The following is a 25,586-nucleotide window of genomic DNA, read 5'->3' as shown; positions in this document are numbered from 1 at the left end:
AATTTTTCTCAAAAACCTAATCCAGATGGCCATTTCGATTGTTTAACAATCATCATCAGTAAATACAACATCCGTTACGTATATTTATATATATTGTAACAAGACCGGTATAGAGGACCTGAGTAACGGATTCCTGCCAATTAAGAAAAAAGTAGTAAAAATCCAGAAAGGAGTCCCTTTCTGGATTCCTCCAGAAAGGAACCTTTACTAAAAGGAACCCTTTTAGTAAAGGTAACAGGACCTTTTAATAATAGTCCTTTGTAATACTGCCTATTGACACACTAAACATATGTCGTTCCGTGAGAAGAGTTACCGGACCAAGGTTTGGAATTTCATGAGAAAATGAGAGGGCGGTCGATCATTCTCACACTTCAAATTGGGTCCGGTCTGGCAGGTAAAGAAGATAGAAGTATAAATACTCCGGAGAAAATCAGTTAAAAGTTAGTTTCGCGAGAAGAGTCGGCGATGTGAGTCTGCGAGATGAGAGTCAGCAGATGTGAGCCTGAGAGATGAAGCCTGCGATGTCAGTCCTGTGAATCAGTCCGCGAGAGTATTCTGCGAGGAAGTCAGTGGAGAAGCGAATTTTGTTGAGTGCAGGTTCCGTGCAACTAAGGTGACGCCACGAGTAACTCCAGTACACGAAAAAATTAATGGGTCAGTGAACTACTGCAAGATTATAAATGAAATAGGTAAAGAGTGAAATAAAATTTCACTCATCAACTGCTAGCGTAGTTTTATTTGTGAACAGCAAAGGTGTGTGCAGTAAAAGAACTTTATAGTAGTCTTATCTATTTTGTTGTTGTTACTATAACACTAGCGGTTAAAAGTGTTAAGACTAGCGGTCATTCTATGTCTTTTGTTAATGGGACTAAATTCTGGTTTTCATTATTTATCTACCTGTTAATATATCCTGACGATTACTTTAAATTCCATTTTGTATGTAATCTCTTTGTTTATTGTTATTATTATTATTGACATTCAATATTATTACTGTTTACTGTTGCTATTATTGTCATTATTCTAATTTTTATTGTGGGATGTTTTTACTATACTTTTTTTATTATTTGTTTTATGATTGTCGTACTAGTATTGTCACTATTTTAATTATTATTGATTTTTCTGGTTTTACTTATGTTTTTAAACCAATAAATTGTAATTATATAAATATTCTCAATTGTCAATCTCACAATATCCAGTTCGAGCCACGAACACGCGACAATCTTTATTCTATAAAGACATATATTTATGTGTACATATATATAAAGATAAAAATAAGTTAATAGTATAAATTGACTTATAAAGTAAAGATCACAAATTCAATACGTAGGGCGTATTAAAATAAATACGTAGGACAAACTAAAAGAATAATTGAAACTAGAATAGAGATTTGACTGCTTGTATGTAAAAACATCAGATAATTGTCTGTGCAGTTACTCAGAAACCAGTACTGGTTTCATTTTGTAATCAGTACTGCCCAGATACTAGTTTCTGGAAACTAGTCAGTACTATTTTACATTAGTCTATTAAAAACAGTGGCCTATAAAAAAGGTCGGAATACGCACAATTTGGACAGTTGGGAAACTTACTTTATCACGTGTGAAGCAAAAATATCATCGGTGAACAATAATATAGAATCAATATCCAGTCATCTGGATGTTAGAAGTTTAAATTTGTTAAAAATCTTTTTTAACATTATTAATAAGAATATTAATTTCTTATAACCACCCTTAAATTTTTTCATGGGAGGGGATCTCTATGATTGGTTAAGGTTCATTCTGTTTTTATATTTCTTGAAATAAGTTTCATCTATTTAAGCTACAAAAGATGTGTGCACTAAATCATCGTAGGCAGCCTGAGTTGAGGTTAAATTGATTTAGATATTAATTTATCCTTTCAATTGGGATTATCTAGAACAATTAATTTTTTTTGTTTGTTTTTTATTCTTATTCTAAAATTCTGATAAAAAATACACGTTCTATAATTTTTATTACGTAGTATTTATTTGTAAAATTAAAATTGTTTATTAATTCTTTGTTTTTACGTATAATTTAGGTTTTCTGTTTTTTATTCATTTTATTTCCTAAAATTTTATTATTAAAAATCAGTATTTAAAATAAATAATTTTTATTTTTTATTTAAATATACTTTTTCCTTAGTGTCTTCTAATATGATTGTATAACAATGAAAAGCACTATCTAAGTTTAGATTTTATGTAAAAATTTTTAAACGTTTTTTTAGTGTAATCTGGTTTTTCGGTTTAAATGAATATATTGTATATAATATTTTTGCAAAAGGAAATTCTCATAAAAATTCCTGCGATGAATTCAAGTTAGACAAAGAAAGCAGTTTAGAAAAAAAAGTATTTAAGGGTTTTTTTGTTAAATCTCCACCTTCTGAAATATTTGAGGTAAAATCCAACAATAATGTATTCTGCATCTAGCTGTCTCCATTCTATCTTTGCTCTGAGCGTTATTGGCAGTCAACAAACTCACCTACCAACAAAAGAATTCAGTTTTTGCTGATGATTACATTTTACTTTTTCCTTAATTTCTTCTTCTTTCTATTTCAATGTTATAGAAGAGGATTCAATTTATTTGAATGCAAAATTGTAAAGAATTCAAACGGTATTCAATAGTCAAGTGTGAGGAATGGATAGCTTAGATCTCTGGAGGAGTAGCTGTTTACTTCCTAGTGAGCCTATCCGAATCACACGCCCATTTCAACATTAACTTCTATAGTTGAGATATTGGGTAGATACCAGTGCAGTGGAATTTCTTCTTCTTATTCTTTAGCTAATTTGAGTTACATAGAGAAAGTACTTACATCTTAAAATTACATGCATTACTGCTAATGCCTGGGGTTTTATCGAATCGTTTTTAGAATAATATTCTTTGTTATCAGTTTTATTTCTCCCCTTGTATTAATTTTCATCCGAATCTCTCAATGAGAAGAATAGAATGATTTTAATCGAGCAAAAAATCCGTTTCTCAAAGAACATTAAAGAGTATTTTCTGTAGACCAGAATAAATTTAATCTTATATTAAAAAACTTCGAGGGAATTATGTGAAATATTATTATTGGAAGTAAAACAAACTCTTTACAGCTGGTTTTATATTTTCGTTAAAATATTTTAACTAATTAAGAAAAAAATTGGCTATAATTAACGTAGTAGGAAGTAGTTAATAAATGACAACTTTCTAGAAGGAAAATTTCCTAAAAGTTTATTTTAAATGTATTTTAGGAGAAAGATACACGTACCAAGTGATAATAGCAAGGGCCATGTTTCTCACAACAAAAACTTCGTTATATTTTTAATTGAAAAAAATTGTATTGACATATTTTTTTCGTTTTATACTTATAACTTCAGAAAATTTTGTTAGAAGAATATTCAAGCAGCTATCATCCATGTACGATAAATATTTCATTGGTTTACATTGAAATTTTTTGTATCTTAATATGCGATATAAAAAAACATATATTCTTCACCTTGGATCTCGGATTAGATCGTCATACCTTTCCCAGTTACAAGGAATTATCTCTGATCCCAAACGGGATATTATAACCTACGCTAGCCTTTCTAGAAATAAAATCTGACTATGATATTCTATCGATTGGTATTTTAATATTAATTTTATGACATTAATATTAATGTCATATGTTAATATTACAGAATTTATCAAATATTACTACTGAAACATCCTTCACGTATAAATTTTAACTGTATCGACACAAATAGCTGTTTCATAGAGCTAAGTGTAAGATGTTTTCCATATGCAAAATATTGCATATACTGCTATTGCGCTTCAAAATATTTGTGTGCGTGCTGTATATGGTTGTAATCACGGCAATTCAGAGGTCGGATTCTCGGCGCGTCTATGAATTTATTTTATTATAACAGTGTTAGAAGAGAAAAAAGCCTTTATAGTAAAAATAGCATTGAAAAGTTTATTATAAACTTTTTTTTTGAATATCCTTACTTAATTAATTTTTACAATCCAATATGGAAATGGTGCCGGCCACCGGACGTCTCGGCCTTTCATCCAGAGGTCCCCGAGTTTCCAATTCCAATCAGGCGTGGCATTTTCCCACGCTACTTGTCATTCATCTTATCCTGTGAAAAAATATCTAACAGTGGTCCCGGAGATGAAAAAATAAATGTGAGAATGGTAATAATGTCTTTTAAATGAGAAATTCAGGCACGTAATTATAATTGTTTATATTTTTTACGATAATAATTTTAATATTACAATGTGGAACCCCCTTCTCACGATATAGTTGTAATTATTATACTTGTAATTTTAATATTATTGCCGGTATATTTTGATAGTACCCTTGTATTGAAATGAAGCATAAGACAAACGAAAAATATCATTTATAATGTTTTTTTTTTTTTTTTTTTTTGAGGTTTTTAGGGACATCGACTACTTTGGTCATTAGCCCCATCCCACTTCAAAAAAAAATAAAAAAAGGGTTCAGTATTTCACATTTTCATGTGTCAAAAAAATGATCAAAATTTTACTTTTTCTTATAATTTCTGATCCAATAAAATTACTTTCTAGGCTTTCCTTTCGGCCATCCTTTTTTACACCGTTTTTCCGTTCTGCGAACAGCCTTAACTTCCGACGACAGTGTGTCTGAGGCTTCGGACATGGCATCGTCTTCTCTTTCTGACGCCAATGACGTTCGCCGGCTTACATCAGGTGATGAAAGCTTCAATGGTGCTGTGAGCATCGTTGCAATTGAATCTAAACTTGCAAACGATGCACTTTCGGCGGCTGATGAACTTGATTCAATGTCTAAGGCTGTGCTTGGGCCGGCTGATACAGATGCTCTCGCCACAGTTGTTCTCTGAGCTTTTGGGGCCTCTGTACGTACAGTTTTATTATCGTCTGTGTCTGGTGCTTTTTCGATAGTTACTTGCACCTCCATTTTGGTTGACGCAGATTTTTCCTGTACTCTTGTCACAGTATCCTTAGCTATATGACTCGTCATCGGGGTGATCTTTTGATCTTTGTCGGATAAATCAAGATTTTTCTTCATTACGTCTATTGATGGAGATGTAATCGAAGATTTTGCCGGTTTTTTAAACTGCGCTGGTACGGGTCTTCTGTCTGCGACGTCAGTCCGTGAATGAGCCTTCTCATGTTTACTTTGTTGTGTCTGATGAGTCGACTCGATCTTGGAATCAATGATTCTTTCTATCATTGTCGCGAGACTTGGTGCCATCGTATTAAGCAACTGCTCCACGTTGATTTTAGGTGTGGGGGGAGCAGCAGCTGCTTTTGCGTATGTAGTCGATGGTCTAGGTGTACGTAGGTTTACAATCTTCTTCGCTTCAGGGTAGCTGAATTTTTGAAGCGTTTTAACTTCCTGAATGGCTGTTTCTGATTTGTATACTGGGCAGTTCCTAGACCGACAGTTATGGTGCCCTTTACAATTAATGCAGACTGGAGGGTCTTTACATGGATCACCCTCATGTATCTTCATTCCGCATATACAAATTTCCTGCGCTTCACATCTAGCTACAGTGTGTCCGAAACGTTGACACCTAAAACATCTCATCGGCTGCGGAATAAATGCCCGTACATCAAGCCGATGGATGCCAGCTCGTACCTTTTCAGGAAGATTTGGCCTATTGAATGTCAAAACGTGAGAGGCCGAAGGAAGAATCTCACCATTTCGTCTCATAGTAAGTCTGCGACAATGTGTCACTCCTTGACTAGACATTTCCTGCACTATTTCTTCTTCAGTACAGTTAAGAAGATCTCGGCAAACAACAACTCCTCTGGATGAATTAAGTGTACTATGCGGTTGGACAGTAACCGCAAATTCACCGATCTTCTTCAACCCCTGGACTTTCTGGCTTTGCATGTCGTTGATAGTTTCGACATGTAATCCATTAAACGTCTTACGGATTTCCTTGTCAGGACCACCAGCACAATTTGTAATCTCTCTTGCAATTAAGAATGGACTTACCTTTTGGAAGTTACCATTCTCTTTCATAATGACCAAAAATCTTGGTTTGGGAACATTATTTCCAAACAAAGCTCTTCTTAAATCTTTACTGATTGTATCAGCATCTTTTCTCATGTTATCACTCTCCTTACTTTTTCCTCTTCGCTTGTGGCGAATCGGCGGTTTCTAAACGAGGGTGTTTACGTGCACCCTCTGCCACGTTTGATTGTTCAATATTCATGAACAGTGGATCCCTTCTGTAGCAAGGCTAGCCGCCGGGGTACACCCCCACTCCAGGGCTACTAACCTTGGAGGTCCGATCCGGTACTCCGGTGGAACCGGCATATGTCCTGGCAGAGAGCGGATGCGCAGTCTCTGCACTGACTCCAGGCTCCTACTCACCGAAGCTTTCAGAGCTCCCATGCACCGACATACATGGGCACCATTGCTACATGCTTGCCATCGCAGGGGGCATGTGGACAACGGAAGGGTCTCCGTTACACCTGCAATAACATTGACCCTGGCCGCCACACCGCCAGCTCTAAGAGTGGTATGAATCCATTTCCAAAATCGTTTGTTATTCCATTTCCTGCAGGTAGCCAAAAATCCATTCCGTTTAGTGACCTGAAGTTGGAACCAGGTCAAACTTAACAAAGCATAACCGAGGAATTTACTCGGAACCCCGTTAGCCAGCTATATGTAATGTACGAAAGTACAGCTGTTGCCGCCCTGGACGTGGAACATAGATGTTGTGTTCCGGACGTGGGGATTATCTACCTCAGGGCGAATTTATAATGTTAATATTAGTGTGAAACAACAAAAAATTCAAATAAAGAGCTACAGCCGATATAGAAATGATAGAACAGAAAATAAATTCAATAATTTGTCCTTCTATTCAGTTGTTTTAATGAATCATGATCTTTTACGGAAGCGAAAAGAGAAAAAAACAAAGTTAATAAACAAAAAAAATAATTAATTAACAAATGTTAAATAAATAACATAGAAAACGATTTGTAATTTTTTAGATTGTGATATCTGTGGAAAAACTACTCGAAAAAAAACGAATTCTTTAAAAACGACTTTGCAGTGTATAGCACGAGGACACGATAAAAACAATAGAATCTATATATATATATATATTCAAATTTATTTGAAGGACTTCTCCTTGCTAAATCCTTCCCTGATATTGATAAATCCTTCCCTGGCATTAAGGATAACTAAATGAATGACGCAAATGAGAATTGTAATTGTACACTGTTTACCAACATTTTGGTTTTCTTTCTTTGTCAACTTGAGCAAATATCAAGAAATTTTCGTTAAATTTTCTAAGTACGTTCTCTTATTGCAATACGATTATATTATTTTCTTACTGGCATGATTAGTTCCAGATTAAGAACTCTTTAATGCTGTAAAGTTCGAGAAGCTCATAATACCAGTATATACATAAATGTTTTATTTAATGTAAATTTTCAAGAGCTACAAAATATTTTTTACTGATTTGTGTTAACTGATTTCAGATACATCAACGATCAGTCTCGAACGGCTTGTTATATGGAATGGCCTGACGGACATTATCCGGATTCTGTTGCCGAATATGTGTAAGTTAATTTTGATTTTTTTATCACCAAACAATATAAAAATGAAACCGTTTTTTTTAGTGTTCATCTTATAAGAGACATAGCCTAATTATTTCTTCTCTTATTAATTTAAATGCACTTCTCTCAAATCGGTAGATACATTTATTTAATGATATTATTTTTTATCGTATATTTATTTTAAAATGCCGTTAAATCGTTTCTAGAGAAAGTCTTAACAAAAAAAATTTACAAACCTTGAGAAAAATAATAAAACAAATCGTTAATTTTTTTATTTTTTTGTCTTCAGTCATTTGACTGGTTTGATGCAGCTCTCCAAGATTCCCGATCTAGTGCCAGCCGTTTCATTTCAGTATACCCTCTACATCCTACATCCCTAACAATTTGTTTTACATATTCCAAACGTGGCCTGCCTACACAATTTTTTCCTTCTACCTGTCCTTCCAATATTAAAGCGACTATTCCAGGATGCCTTAGTATGTGGCCTATAAGTCTGTCTCTTCTTTTAACTATATTTTTCCAAATGCTTCTTTCTTCATCTATTTGCCGCAATACCTCTTCATTTTTCACTTTATCCACCCATCTGATTTTTAACATTCTCCTATAGCATAACATTTCAAAAGCTTCTAATCTTTTCTTCTCAGATACTCCGATTGTCCAAGTTTCACTTCCATATAAAGCGACGCTCCAAACATACACTTTCAAAATCTTTTCCTGACATTTAAATTAATTTTTGATGTAAACAAATTATATTTCTTACTGAAGGCTCGTTTAGCTTGTTCTATTCGGTATTTTATATCGCTCCTGCTTTGTCCATCTTTAGTAATTCTACTTCCCAAATAACAAAATTCTTCTACCTCCATAATCTTTTCTCCTCCTATTTTCACATTTAGTGGTCCATCTTTGTTATTTCTACTACATTTCATTACTTTTGTTTTGTTCTTGTTTATTTTCATGCGATAGTTCTTGCGTAGGACTTCATCTATACCGTTCATTGTTTCTTCTAAATCCTTTTTACTCTAAAATATAAACAAAAATAATTCATAATTAAATGGGTTGGTTTAAAATAAAGCTAATTTTATGAAACTTTATTTATTATGAAATTATCAGTTATTATCAATTATTAGATATTATCAATTATTCAATTGTTAGGTTATTAATAATTTAAAACCTACTGGCTTTATTCATTGATTTCTGATTCTAGAATATCTCCCTACTAATAAACAAAAGATAAGACTGAAAAAGTTTTATAGAAATGTGTAATCTTCAGATGAAATAGAATACTAAGTTGGGTGTATATTAAGAAACAAACGAATTTAAAGTAAATATGAACAAATATAATGATACCATTTTGGCCGGGGAGATGGAACTGAATTGTGATTGTATTAAAAAAAGCAAGGATAAATGTTAAAGTTTAGTTGGATTTTACTGTAGTGTTTTAGTAACGTGTTTGATTAAAAATTTAAGCACGGTAAATGGTTTAAATAATTTTAAAACAAAAAAAAAAAATGTATATTTATTTCTTTATAATATTGAAGTGTATGTACATATACTCGTACATATGGTATAAACTACATGTCATTTTATTACGGTCTTTGCATGAAATAGTTATGCATTTATTTATTTTAGATACTCATACAAGTTTGTTTTCATCAGATATGTGTTTATACTCAATTGTGCAAGTACAGTGATAGAGTTGAAGTTTTCCTCGTTATGTATTGTGCGTATGTTTATGGTAATATGTTTTCAGAACAGATCTACTGACTTCTATGAATAAGTTAAAAGACTCTATGCAGCAAAACATATACACTTATAGATTAATTTATGACTACTATTAGTTGTATAAGTACGAGTATATATGTTACTTATAATAAAATTGCATATTTTACAAGCATAACTTAATTTACTAAATAATTCAATTGTATTTTTTACAACCAATTACGTTTCTTACGTCATAAAATACCTCATAGATTATATATATATATAGTTAATAGTTACCTACAAATTAAAGTAATTTGTAAGAATAATGAAGTAATTAAACTATGAATATTACAAGTACACAAAATATTCTAAAATTTTAACTTGCAGGATATTTTCAAGTATGTTTTGTAAGTTAAGTAATCTCTTATGTAAGTTATTTTACTGTACTCTGGGGTACAAAGTGTTTTGTAAAATAAGAAACAGAAAACTTATGAGTCTGTACAAAATATCATCATTTTCACATTTTTTCTATACCAAAAAATTAAAATAGTTTTGACAAAGCCTATCACAAATTATAATGATTTCCTTTTTCCTTTTTTATCATTGTACATTTTCTACATTCATTTTGATAAAGATCGACTGTAACATTTTTCTATGGTAGACGTTATTATTCTGACAAATATTTATTTGGTAAAATTAATTGTAAATTTTAATAGATCATAAAGAGTTATAATCAATTTTATTATCTGAAAATTAGTTAAGAAACACTATATTAAATTTGTTTTAATTCATTAACTTCTTTAAATTTACATAAATTACTATTTAAGCAGTTGTATATAAATGTATTATAATATATACGTATTCAAAATTTATTAGAATACTAAAATTTCATTATTTCAACGTTACAGCTCTAACTACAATACAAGTGATATTCTCGTATCAGATTTTCAGTAAAATGTGCGGTAAAACCATAACCTTATTGCTTAATAACCGTATTTGCTTCCAATAATTAGACACCAAACACATCACGGAAATAAGTCTCATAATGTTCAGGAATATCATTAAGTATCCCATTTGACTTATTCTGTTCTTTAGGAATTACCAAAATACTTTGTACTTACAATTACTTTTATCTGTACTTGGTTGAAATATGTAGGTTTTTTCATTATACAGCTACAGTTTATAGCCAAATAGAAATAAGAGTAACAAAATATTTTTCTTTAGTTTTTGTTTTTATTAATCAATATTTTATAATATAATTTCACAAAACTCATCTCCGAAAAGCAAAAAAATTAGTTTATTCAGAAGAATAGTGGCTTATTAGAATGAAAGATTATTTAAAAAATAATAATAAAAAAATTCTGATTCGGCACGCCGAAAGGCGGAGGTAGATTTCACCGGTGCTAAGTAGGGGATAAAAAAGATTTCCACCTTAAATTTAAGAAAAACTTCAAATTTAATCAATACGACAATGGTTGCATGGGAAAAAAAGTTTCACATGTTTAGCATACGAAAAGCCCATCTTCTTACAATTGCAACAACATTTTGGTCTTGCCGTAAGGATTGGTCATATCAAAAATTGTTTCAGGCAAGTTTTACGTAATGTTTAGAGGACTACCGACCACTGTAAACCGATTCGATACTGTGCCTATTAAGGGAGGTATGATATTTTTCGTCTTCAAAACCACATTTTTTCCAACCCTTGGGTCAATGGTTGGTGATATCAAAAAACTATACTTAGATAAGTTTTAGGCCCTTATCCAAAGAACAGTAGGAACTTTAAACGAATCGATATTTTACTTAATAAGAAAGTTATAGCGATATTTTTTTTAAAAGTCCCTATTTCCACCCTCATGGTCCGATTTTGCCCATTAACGAATTCATCCAAGATTTTGGGTCGTTATATTTTATGTATTAATTTGAAAGTGATTGGTGCAAAATGACGGCAGTTATCGGTGTCCACAAGAAAGTGAAATTTATATATTTGTTGATATATATAAATGTATATATATACTGTTGAGCTGACGGTTGTTTTGGGTCTGGGGAATGGAAACGCCAAGATATGTCGAAATTTTTCGGAAGTCGAATCATGGTATAATAGGTATCTTTCTTATGAAATTTATCTAAAAGAATAAACAAATCAGGAATGCATTACTAAATATTTCTGATATTTATCTTAACATTTAAAATATGTTTAAAAAATATAAATTCCTTTCAAATGTGAATGATGGAATGTTATCTGGGTTTAAATCAAGCAAAGTTTACCTGCTGAAATTCATAGATAAATAAGATAAGTGTGTGATGATGAGGTGATGAATGAATGTAAAATAAGAAAATGGAGCAGCATGTTTTCAACAAAGAAAGACGGATATATATGATTGATATCGTTCTTGAAGATACTCTTGTTACTAATGAACAGAAGAAATAAATATCGACGATAAAATTCATTTGTCGAAATTATTCGCTGATGATAATTTCATAGTTCAAGCCTTCATGCCTTCCTGCTATCTTTTATCTGAGATGATCGATGAAGCATGTTACATACAAAAAATGTATAGCATAGGTTTCTCTATCAGTGTCCGAGGAAGACAAGTAGAGGAGAGGACTTTATAATTCTTGATATGAATAAGCGAAAGGAATTTTCTAATAACATTGTTAATGGTGATTAAAGATTGATTTACCTTGAAACCATTCAATTTTTAATACATGGGGTGATTTCATATAGTTCAGATACTCCTGATAACCTAACAAAGTCTAGCGAATTCTGAGCACAGCAAGCGTTTTTCTAGGAACAAAAGGGTGTTTATTTATTGATTTCAAGCCATGTGTTTAATTCAATTCAACAATAATTTATGGGATTTCTATAAACACTTACAAGGCTCCGGCAAGGATATAAATCAAATGACAGCCTATTTTCAAGCGGCATTGTTTAATTGTGTCGTGCACAATATTCATTCTCCATTAAACTGATCTATAATTGCCGTTACTGATTAATTTAAGTTCGTGTCATTTATAACCCTCAGGAGGTTAATAATTATTTAAAATGTATTAAAGAATTTCTTAATTTAGTTCAATATACTTGAAACCTATCTGTTTGAAAGGTTTATAGTAAATTAAATTATTTAACATATTTTGTAAAATACTTAAAATAATCATTAAAATAATATATACTATTATTATAAACAGTGAAAAAAAAAACATAAAGGGTTCTTTTTGTAATGAATGCGGTTCTCGAAACGGTGTCCTACTTTGTTATAATGTTACATGATCTGGTACCAATGACCCATATGGTACGATGATGCATAACAATCAGAGAAATTTTTTGGATTGGTTTTTGATTGCTGTTAGTGTTCTGCACTTACAGATGTGGCTATTTTACATCTGATAAAAGCTCAAGTCGATAGAAGCATACAAAAATAAAAAAAATATGCAAAATACCCGCAATGTATAAATTTTAATTCATGAAAAAATGATTAATGTAGTTTAAGTAGCTCAATGAACACGATCCGAGTTTAGTTTAGACCGCTCTTGTAGCTACGGCAATTCGCATTTAAGAGCCGCTTGTATAAAAATGAACACGAGTACTATAAGACTAATACTAATTTTTATTAATTTAAAAGAGCGTACAAATTTAAATTATAATTTATTATTTATTTAAGAAGTAACATGAAACAAATAAATTACATATTACTATGTTTTAACATAGTTTCTCTCCTTTTCAACGCACAGTCGCCATTTTTCGGGTAGCTTGCATATACCTTCAAAAAAATATTCCTGTGGCTGCTGATGGAATTATTGGAACTGGATCAAACATTTTACTCCCTATAACCTCTTTAAAAGGTCCAAACACATTTAATTCACGGATTATAGCCATCGTATATTCGATCACTGAAGGCGCGCATTATACTGTAAATATCAGACAGAATGCTGATTTTTTGCGATTGTTTCAGATAGTTATTTTTGCTTGACCCAACGTTAAATATGAGTTATAGTTGGCGTTTATAGTGACTGCTCTGTTAAAAATTGATGTGGACTGACATTCCAAAAGAATGAAGTCATAATTTTTCCTGCTGAAAAAAGTTTGTTTTTTTCGGTTTCGGAGATGAAGGATGTTGCCATTGCATTAATGTTCTTTTGCTTTCTAGGGTAAAATAGTGTACCTAATTTTCATCAGTAGTGACAATAAATTGTAATAATTCATCGTTCATTTCTTCAAATTGTGCTATCAATGTATGAGGCACCTGTAGTCGTGTCTGGTTTTGTTCGTCCGTTAACATTCGTGGAATATAACATGCGCAAACTTTTTGGTAATTAAATTGATTTCTGATACCTCTAATCACACCGCTGATACTGATATTGAGTGTAGAAGCAATATTCCTCGCTGTAATTCGACGATTATTTTGAATAGTATGTTAATCTTGTCAGCCGTTTCTTATGTTTTCGATATTTTCGGACGCCGACAGTGCGTTCCAATCAATACACGTTCTCGAACTCTAAAATAACTGCTCTTTTGCTTATGTTTAAACACGCTATTTAAGTTTTAAAATTTTTTTGTCAAACCTTTCATTAAGTCTTTCACAAATCGTCGATGGTTTTTTATTTTGATTTTCAAGAAACTTTATAATAATTCGCTGTCTCACGCTCGAATGCATTTAGTTTATTACTTGTAAATAAATAGCATGTAACAGCTGGTTGCTGAATAACTGGAAGAGTTAGTGCTTTTTTTGTCTGTCATTGCTACATCTTTCTTTTTCCTATTTATCCTCCGATAATTACCTTTCAGGTAATACTTCAGAGGATGAATGAGGATGATATGTATGAATGTAAATGAAGTGTAGTCTTGTAGTCTCAGTTCCTTAGATGTGTGGTTAATTGAAATCCAACTATCAAAGAACACCGGTATCCACGATCTAGTGTTCAAATCCGTGTAAAAATAACTGACTTTACTAGGACTTGAACGCTATAATTCTCGACTTCCAGATTAGCTGAATTGGGAAGACGCGTTCACCACTAGACCAACCCGGTGGGTTCCATCAATGCTATCACCTACAGCTCTTTTTTATTTTGTTAGGCGTCAAGTTCAAATTATAATTTAAATTTCCTACTATTACCTGTTTCACCTAACACATTACAAACTTAAATAACACCACTATTATTATGAACTTAAATTCCACTAACAAACAGATGCGTATAGACTGACACGTCGATAGCCTTTTCAAGTACAGAATTTTCACATGTGAAACAGGTTATAAACGGAATTACTAACCGATTAATTTTGCGTCAGACTCATAAGCCCAATCCCGTTCGCGTTCAGCTGCTCTATATGTCTAACTGGCTTAAATCTATCAAAACTCAATCATCAAAAGTGTTTATTCTTTTATAATTATTTTTAATCAGTAAACTTGGATTCCATTGTGATTCAAGTCCGTTCGTGTGAACTTGGTGGTAATCCCAACTTAATATTTTGGATGAATAGCCTCCTTTCTGAATGATAAAACTTGGGTCGTTATAAATATTTTGCTAATAATTATTACTGGTAAAATGTTCTTACACAATTATTAAAGCTGTATTTCAGTGTATATCAGGGCTCTTCAACATCTTACTCACTTTTTCTTAATCTCGTGTTCCTGGAGGTTTAATTATGTTTGTAAAAAGAAAGTTAAGGGTAATGGTGGTCACTCATTAATCAATTTAAAATGAAAATAAAATATTAATTAAAATATACTATATCAAATAAATAAACGATATGTGATACTCCAATTAACGTGTACTCATTAAAATTTTAACGAAATTGATTGTAAATATATAAATGAAAGCAATAATAACTTGACTGATACCACCTTGCCTTTATATTGTTTTATCTTTTGTTCTGTTTTTTTTTTCATTTTCCGTTTTCGATTTTTGAAGGAAACTACTTACTATAGATGTAATAAATGTAATGTTATTTTCAAATTTACGTAATGTAAAATTTTGCTTTTATCAACTTAAAATTATACTAAAATTGTATAAATTCTTAAACCAATAAACATTTGTGTTTTCTTCAGGGAACGAGAACAAGCTAAAGGAACAATTCGTCCGTTCCAGGAGTTGAATAGATGTAGGAATATTTTCACTGAATCTTCACTTATCAGTCCACTCCGATTTGAGAGTAGAAGTAATTTATTTATTTTTGCAATAACAACAGGCTTACGCCCCCATATAGTTACTGGTGGATGACAAATGAATTTTGTAGCATGTGAAAAATGCCATGAAACCCGGGATTCGATTCCAGGACCTTCGGATGAAAGGCTGGTTGGTAAAATTTTGACTCTGTATTAGTTAGAGTTTTTAAAGCCGTGTTAAATTTTAGTTTGACATCTAATTAGTCAAAGAACTGTTTTATAAAAATGCTCCAAAGTAATTTTCAAAATTTTTCGGTCTGACCTAACAGGTCCTATTTGTTAAAGTAATATGCAAAAACTGTGCAATATACGAAACAAAAGCAAATATTTTGAGGAAATATGATCAACTTTTAACTCTTTTATATCAGAACTGAATATTGTAGAAAATAATTTCTTTCCCCCTTAGGTTTATTGTGTATGCAATTAAATTGTAAATTTCTTCTGCAGTTATAAATTGAAAATATATTAAAAACTTCTTGAAATGTGAAAAGTAAGAACGCTGAAAGAAGTTGGAAATAAGAAAAGATACTTTTTATCACAATTATACAGATTAAGAAAAAAGTAATGAGTAATGAGTGAATCATCTCCTTTTTTCACTAATTAACTATTTTTAATAATTTAATGACTGTGTGAGGCTGTTTATGTAGTTTTACCAATCAGCAATTTGAATTTCACATTATTCGTTAATTACATAGGTTTGTGTTGATCAAACGCTATCGCATTCACATGTATTTATACCACGATGTTAGTGATCAATTTATAAACGCTGAAGACCCGAATATAAATAGATTCTGAACAAAAATAATGAAAGCTTTGTGAACCAAATCTAAAATCCATATTAATTTACATTAATGCTTAAATAATGTAACAAAATTTAAATTACAATTTGTATCCGTAAATAAAATTGCACTAGAGATTTCATGATGACTAAAGCAACAAAAAAAAAGTAATTTTGCATACAGCATATAATTTAAAATGAATAGCTATAACTGACAAGTACCAAGGTTAAATTTTCCGGCAGTTGCACAGTAGTTCTAATTTAACTCCTCCTCCTGCAGTAAAAATTTTAATTACATTTACCCTCACAACGTTGGTAATTCTATAAACAAATTTATTTTTTATCATATATTTAAAAATACTAGAAAATTCTATTTTAATGAATTAAAAAATTATAAAAAGTTCCCAAAAATTCAAGAAATGCATTCTAATTACACATTGAATAGCATAAATTAAAGAAGAAAGAGCCCAGATAAAGAGAAAAGAGCCAGAGAAATATTTTTCTGACCGGGCTGGGAACGATGAATTAATCTACAGGAAATCTTGGTTGCAGTATTCTTCTGAAAATTACTGGATTGTATGTTTCACACCCTCATTAAGGCCTAAATCTAAGCATCCTTTTTAACGAGTTTTTCCAACAGGCTTTAACGCAAAGCATTTTCTCGTTATCTTTAATCACTAAATGCATGATAAAATTGTAAGCCTGTGTTAGTCAATGCAGAGAATTCACCATATTCTTAAATTTAATTTCACCGCTTTTTTTATTAACAGTAAATCTAGCTAGAAAATTAAAATTTAATAGTCATGTGCATTGTTAGATGTAGAAAATGTTGTTTTCACATATTTTGAAAAAATTCAAATTAATTTCACAAACAATTCAACGTTGCCGAAGTAATACATATTTTACACTAAACACTAGGTGGTAGGAGTGAATATGTCAAATAAATATAATAAAAAAATTTATATTTATATATATATATGTATATATATGTTCAATGTTATATTATTATATAATATAATAAAGCACAGAGGGATTCTGGAGCACCCCAGTAGTTCTTTTATTGGCCACTGTTAGTTCTTTTTGCAGCTTCTCACATGATGTTTGGTTATGTGTTCTTGAGGTTATGTTTGCACTAGTACATTCAGTCTTTTATTATCCCATTATTTTGCTAAATTATTTGTGAGTGGGGTGCTATGAAACCCATCTGTGTCTTAATAGTTGTAAACATTTAATAATTTTCCAACTGGTTTTGTGTTTTTTAGTATTTATTTTGTCTTTTTTATAATGAATTCATCAAGTAGTATTAATGCATTTTATATGGAAAAATGTTCTGATAAAGATACGAGTGATTGTAATGAAAATATTGAAGTATATTCTGAAACCTGTGATGATATAAGTTTATTAGATATAACCGAAAGTAAAGAAGATGTAAATGGTAGTGGAAGTGCGTTTATCATTGAAAAGAATATAATAGATGGAACAAAGAACCCGTCATCCGTGGGCATACAGCTAAAAAAAATATTTTGATTCAAATTCCGGGAAATAGAGAAGAGGCCGAAAATTTAAATGCTGTTTTAGATGCTTGAAAAATTTTATTCAGCAGCGAAATGATCGATGTTACTGTACATAATACAAATTTAGAAATTGATAATTAAAAACAAAATTATTCCAATGATTCATATTTTTTAAACAAAACTAACAGTAATGAAATATATGCTTTGTTTGATTCGCTGTATACAGTTGGAATTATGAAAGCAGAACATCTCAACACAACTGAATTGTGAAGCAACACGTATGGAATCACTCTTTATAAATTTATTACGTCGCAAAATAGATTCAAGTTTTTACTAAACTGTTTACGTTTCGAGAATAGGATTGACAAGAAATGATAAAGATAAATTTGCATCCATTAGAACAGTGGAATATTTTTATAAGTAATTGCAAATCTAATTATATTATAGTCCCCATGCTTACTGTACTGTGGACGAACTGCTTCGGTTTAGAGGTAATTGTTTATTTAGAGTATATACAGTGTATTGCCTCTAAACCTGACAAATATATAATAAAAATTGTATGTTTGTGTGACTCCAAAACCTATTATATGATTAACGCATTACCATATGTAGGGAAAAAGGAAGGTGTAAAAAAACCACTACCAGCAAAATATGTCAAGAAGTGACACAAACTATACACAAAACTGGCCGTAATTTGACAATGGATAATTAGTTTACGTCCATCCTACTCGCAGAAACCATGTTCAATGATTACAATGTAACAATTTTTGGGATACATCGTTACAATAAGAGAGAAATTCCTCCTTCTTTTCTACCATCAAGAACTAAAGAGGTATGTTCATCAAGTTTTGCTTTTGATCGGCGAAAAACATTGACAATTTTTGTCCATAGAAGGGCAAAAGTGTCTTACTCCTTTCAACGATGCATGATAATAAATCAGTAGATCCGGTAACAAAAAACCTGAAATTATAAATTTCAACGGCAACTGAGTCAACAGTTTATCGACTAGTATCCTAACATAGTTCCTAGAGCTTACCTAACAGCGTGAGCGGATTAACCGTCGTGCCATACATAATCGGCTTACGTGTCCCAACCGCTCACTTATCATATATTTGCTAAAATGGGTAGGCTCACCCACTAAAAATATATGTAACAGCAATAATAAAATTTATTTCGTCTAGGCAGCAATTCGCCGCCACGCCTAGGTCGCTGAATGCTAGCAAGTACCTGTCCACCATTTTATAGAGATTGGAGCCATAATAATTGACTGGTGGTCAGCCATACTCAGGTTAGCTTCCCACGGCAATGCAGTAAGTGTTTCCCTTATGCAAACTACGGATGAACAAAGCAACCGCATCTAGGAACTCCCACATAGTCCGACAATGCGGATCTCGCCACATTGACTCACCGCTTGTGAGTGGCCAATTTTCCCTCTGACCTGTAAGTTCCAGGGAAGCCCAGTCTCTGTCTCTCCCAAGAGCAGCGCAGTCAAACATCAAGTGTTCATTTAACTGAACCTCTACGCAGATGTACAGCTTATCAGCTGCCAGGCTCAACCGAAACAGATATTGCTTCAAGTTAACGTGGTTGGTGAGCACCCTTAAAAACGAGCTCGAGGCATACCATCCCCCCCAGATCCTATATAAACTTATATAGGGATCTTTCCTTAGTCGTGGTGTTCCATTCCAGCTGCCATGCTTCCATCGCGAGGCCCTGCAGCCTCTTCCGCAGGCGGGAGATGGACAACTGAACGAAATTAAATCCGGTGCATTGATATCACCGTTCCGCTCCGGTACTGGCCCGGCTCGAAACCGCAACCCAAATATCACAACCTCCTGGCCTCTTTGGAATCTTCAGATAGCTGCCCGAACTTTCACCATTAAATCGATAAGGAGAGCCTTTTCCAGTACGATGATAGCCTCGTAGAAAGTTGTTCTAAAAACACCAGTGCATACAATTAAGGCTCTGCTCTGGGCACTCTTTAAATTTAGAATAAGTGCTCTATTCATAACCAACCTATGCGCCCAAATGGGTGCCGCGTAAGAGGTCATACTTTCGAAGATACTTCGGTACACCATGTACATTTGACGGCCCGACAACCATAGTCTTTCCGAGCAATAAGTTTGTGCATCACTGAGACGGCGTACCGATGATCACTGATCTAGCATACCTATACGGTAAGCAAGGTCAATGTATATTTTCTGTATAAAAATAAAAATCCTGATAAAAAGGTAGTAAGAAAAGAATTTTTGAAGGAACTTTGTTTGCAGCTAGCTAAGCCGTACATGGAAGAGCGGCTAAATAACCCTATCACAAAAGAGTTACCTGATGGCATAGAAAATATCTTTGGTGTTGACGTAGCATCATTGACCGATAAAATAAAAAAGAACATCTAAAACAAGTAAGATGTAGTGAATGCTTCGGGAATAAAGACAGGAAAACTAAAACGATTGGTAACAAACCAATTTGTAATGAACATAAAGTAGATGTCTGCCAGTCGTGTTTTGAATAATTTATATTTTTTATGTTGCACAATTTTTCCCAAGTGTTTGTAATTCAGTTCTAAGTAAAGTTTATCAATAAAATTAATTTTTATAAGGATACAAGTGTATTTTTCCTTGGGGTGCTGTAGCATCCCATTTGTGAAAACAAATATATATATATTTTGTCTGTGCATTGTAGTGTTAACATAAGCAATTTCATTTCATTACAAACAAACAATATGCAGTTACATACTCAGTTTCATTTTATTATAAATGAAATTAAATCTCTCTTGTAAGGGAAGATAGGTTAAAAATATTTTAACATTAAAACCGTCGAAGTCATTCGCGAAGATACAGCACAGTAACAAGATGCAGCTCAAGTACAGTAAATAAGTTCAAATAAATATTTAATAAATTATTAATTTTACTTTTAGAGTAAATAAACAAATACTGAACAATATGTTTTTAATTTTGTGACGGTATTTCTGGTTTTCTCCATATTTTACCTAATTGCCGGTAAATTTTTATTTTTTAATGGAAAAATAAATATATGAAGTTGATTGTTTTCTGATTTCTAAATCAATAAAAATAAGTAAAAATAAAAATCTTTTTTTATTATATTAGAGGAATATTTCGGAATATCGAAATGGGGGAAGTACTTGTTATATTATTTAATTAAATTTATACGATGATCAGAATATAATGGTAGTATTTGCCTATCCTCCTTGTAACTTCGTTGTTTTATTTTTAATAATGAATTTCTAAGATAAAAAAATTATTCCTCCATCAATTGATTTTTAAAAATCATTACTAATCATCATTTAAATCATTTGCTAACGACCTCATTGCAAGGTCGTTAGAAATTTACAAATTCTGATTTTTTTAAAAATATTTTTTCAGCAGTATGACGATACAAACAAAGAAGAATCCGACAAGATATGTATGTGATTTTACGTATTAACGATCTCCTTGTAGTTATTTAAATTTTCTATTGTCCATATCATAAGGAAGAGACGTTTTGCACTCTTTAAAACGTTATGAAAATTTATTTTGTTTGAAGCTACGTTTTAAATAATAAGAACAACGGCTATCTGTTCTAAAACATTAAGTTAAGTAAATTTAATCTATCTTATTATCCTGATCAATAAGATCAGGATAATCTTATCAGAGATCTTGAAATAAATCACATTACTGAAATAAATCAGCAAGTAGCAATAAATAAATTTTGAAAACAAAATAAGGTACTTCAAATAGATAAATTGACCCTGATGTGTGTATAATGAGTTCCCAAAGGAATGAACATTTATAAGTGTACTTACAAAATAATTCGAATTCAAATATTAACTTCCTTGATTTCAAACATTTTTCATTTCCCTATATCGAGCTCATGTTTGCTAAAATGTGGCCAAATCTACATCAATAGCCTATAATTTATCGCTGTTGTTTGTGATACGGCTATTACTCAGTTTATTAGTTCACACACCCGAACTCAAATACGTTTACACTTCACTATGTGGCGTTTCACAAAGTACGAATAATTGGCTATTATAATATTTTTACGGCTTTATTAAGGCTCACTCATTGCATTAAAAGCTTATGTATCTAATAAAGTAGAATAAGCTGATAACATTCATTTCCGGCAAAAACACTTAGCGGGCAAGTTTTAAAGACGTGAAACAATGTTTAATATTCAGAAAATGGCTTACATTAAATAAAAATACAAAAATTTGCAAACTATTCTCTTTATAGTAGCCAATAGGTTAAGATTATCAAGTATGCTTTGTTAAGAAGAAATTGAGAGAGAAAGAGAGATAATATATATCCGAATCTGAAATTATAACCAATGGAATCACGTTTATTCATCAATCCATTATTGTGTCAGAAAACTCTAGCTATCTATCAGAGTTTACATAAGTTGTAAACGAAAATTAAAATTTATTAACATAATTTTGCTGGGAGCAAATATATTTCTTCTGTGATTAACAGCAATCACATGTCATATGAATGACATGTGAATGCGAAAAGAATGCTGAAGCGAAGAGAATATGTTCCTACTACCAACAAAAATAATACCTTTGTGGAAACATTTTTATTAAAACGGGAATCAACCCCATTAGGTTTTATTGTTTGTTGAAACTAGAGATGGATAAGTCATTACTACATAAAAAATTGCAGTATAATATATAAGTAATATATTGTCTCAACTATTTAGATGAGACAAGTAAACTACCCCCATCTTAATTTAGACAAGGTAAGTCTCAAAGAATTCTATGTATACCTATTTTTGCCATACTCACATGATGTAGTCTGTAATTTTCATTGATTTTGTTTGGAGATTTCTTAAATATTTTAAATCATTCCTTTAAAATAAGGTCTTCTTAAAAAAAGGCAAACAATTTTATAAATAGACTTATTTATTTATACGAGTATATAGATATTTTGCATTAGTTTTTATAATAACCTTAAAGCAATGTACCGATGAGTCTGTTTATAGATTCTACAATATTGTTTGCTCAAACAATATTTCACTCAGCTTAATAGTTTCTTTAAAGTATGGTGTATGTGAAAAAATTCTCTTAGGTGACTGGTACTAATTTGTTAACAGTGTAAGCAAATTCTCTTTTAACTACTCTACCTTTAATTTAAGCTTTTTTTAATTTTATAGAATTGAGGAAAATACTTGTTAAAACGTATTCCCCTTTATAATAATCGCTAATTTATAGTTTAAAGTTTTGTTTCATAACACGTACAACAAAACTCAGCAGTAAATAACATAGATTTTCCAACTTAGTCACTATCACTTGTAATAAGTTTTTACTATTCAAAAAAGGGAGGCTTAAATTAAACGTTTTTAGGTGCAAGCTGTTTTTTGTTTAATTTTATGGCAATGCAACTTCTCAGTAAAAGCATACTTGGATGTTTTTTAAATCTATTATTTCAATCAGTTTTATTCCAAAAATATATCCCATACATTTTTTTAATTATTTGTTTAATAAATTCGTTTTAATTAAATAAATATTTGTATTTTCTTAAAGATTTATTGCTTATTTTTATAAAAAAATAAAGATTTTTCTTTTTCCTGTTTAGCCTCCAGTAATTACCTCTCAGATAATACTTCAGAGGATGAATGAGGATGAGTTGTATGAGTGTAAATGAAGTGTAGTCTTGTAGAGTATCAGTTTGACCATCCTGAGATGTGTGGTTAATTGAAACCCAACGACCAAAGAACACCGGTATCCACGATCTAGTATTCAAATCCGTGTAAAGTAACTGACTTTACTAGGAATTGAACGCTGGAACTCTCGACTTCCAAATCAGCTGATTTGAGAAGACGCGTTCATCACTTGACCAAGCCGGTGGGTTAAATAAATAAAGCTAACAGTGATAAAATGAACGCAGTAGGATTATTTTGTGACATAGGTTGTTATATATTTGTTGGCTAAAAACAAAACTTTGCTCATTTCAATAACGTGCCAAAACAATTAACTGTAATAAATAAAGTAACCATATTGCGTGCTAATAAAATGAAATAATTTATTCGGAATGAATCGAACCAACACTTTATTTAAATTTACACGAATCTTTTTCATATATTAATTTATTCTATTGTTTTTTGCTTTTTTTTTTTTACATTATTAATCTTAATATTAAAAAAATTGTATACTTAGGTTTTTTTATGAAAAGCAGCAGGCTAAATTTTTTTCTATAGATATAAGCATCAAGCATGTAAGGATTTCATTTTATATTTGGGTTTTTCAAGACCTTCGATGTTCTCCCAGACTCTTTCTAACGCAGATTTCATTCGGCTTTACATTTTCAGTCTTTAATGTTTTCCACTGCCTGCTCCACTGTCATAAAATTCTGCGGTTTGGAAACTTCCAGCTTAATTTATCTTTTCTTATAGGCAGCTGTAATTGACCCACATCTCCCGATTACAATATATCACTCAAGGAATTGAATTCATACTTTATAAATTGTTATCCGATGGCTAAAGTTATTAGAAAATTTGTTACATTACTTTAAACATTGAAAAAATTAATGTTTGTGTTGTAATCTTGGATATATCATTTACTACGAAGAATTTGCTGCAAATTACACGTTAAGAATAAAAACAACTATTTTTTTTAGAAATGAGTAAAGTGGTAGTAAAAAGAAAAAAAAACAATTTTCTACGTAGATCAATTTTTAATTAACAGTAATTAAAGCAAAGTTGAGGTTTATAAGCTTTAAAGAAATATATTTGACCTTTAAACACGAAACTATTTTATTTTCTCCAGATATTTACAAACAATATACTTTTTTAAATACTATATTCTAATTTTCCTTTGTTTCTCTTTTCATCTCTTCTTTTAACCTAGAAAAAAACTTTTTTTCTTTAATACGAAATTCAGTTTCATGAAATATAAGTGTTTTTTTACTGTATGAAAGTTATTATTCAAATTTGAATTATTAAATTCGTATCATTCAAGTGAACAAATATAATAGATCCTAATTTTCCAGATTACATAACAACTTCTAAATTTTAATTAGGTTTACAATATAAATTTGCAGGCACTATAGTCCCAGAAGAAAGAATAATAATTATTTAAAATAATAACTTCATTCACGTATATCTGATGATATTTAAACACAAATTTCTATTTATTTATTCTTATAGAATGCATGACTATAAGTAGGCTTTATATATTTTAAAGCGTTCACGATACGGAAGAAGAGGATAAGAAGAGGTAAAATGCAAGCAATGGGGGAGAGGTATTTCTTGGATCTAGAGAGATGGAAGGTAGTAATTGAAGGATCAATCGAAGGGTAAATGGAAAATAAAATTTACAGATGACCATGATGAACGTATTCTAGCGGTGTCTCGAGGTGAAATAATAAAATCATGATATTACGTTTTTAAAGGTAGCTTAGGTAAAAGGAAGTTGTAAATTAGTTTGTGACAAATCTCAAACATACTGATTTCATTTCATGTTTTGTTGAAGTAGGTTTTACAGATTTTTAAGCTATTTTGTAAATTAGTTATCATTCTTTATAAATTTTACCGATCAAAAATAAGCTCCAATTTACTTCTTCTGATAATGGAAAGGTATTAATATTTTAATAAATCATACTACTGAGCTGATAGTGAACATATTGAACAAACTTAAAACACAAAATAATGAAGAACCTCTTTCCCATTACTAAACAAAATTAATGATAACGTTAATAAAGAAAAAAATGAGCACCAGACTTTTATAACTAATAAATTTTAGTTGCCGTTATTTAAAAGTCCTTTTAGAAGATTTTTTAACTTGTTAATTGGAAAAAAACGAATTATAAAACGTTCAATTAAGAAACTTATATTTCAGATCGTATGATGGCTCTTCAAACATTGATAGCTTAAATAAAAATCTTGTCAT

General features: G+C 31.2%; 1 protein-coding gene across 1 annotated transcript in view; it reads left to right on the top strand.

The window, feature by feature from the left end:
- The window catches only part of LOC142318196 (tachykinin-like peptides receptor 86C), a 734,981-nt gene that overhangs the window by 544,981 nt on the left and 164,414 nt on the right, over positions 1 to 25,586 (top strand). Inside the window, exon 5 of the mRNA XM_075354749.1 lies at positions 7,473 to 7,553. Coding sequence (XP_075210864.1) covers positions 7,473 to 7,553 — 81 coding nt within the window. The remainder of the gene's footprint in view (positions 1 to 7,472; positions 7,554 to 25,586) is intronic.

Source organism: Lycorma delicatula, chromosome 1 (assembly GCF_047948215.1).
Source record: "Lycorma delicatula isolate Av1 chromosome 1, ASM4794821v1, whole genome shotgun sequence".
Taxonomy (NCBI): Eukaryota; Metazoa; Arthropoda; class Insecta; order Hemiptera; family Fulgoridae; genus Lycorma; species Lycorma delicatula.
The sequence above is the reverse complement of the archived record's forward strand: the minus strand, read 5'-3'. Positions and strand labels throughout refer to the sequence as shown.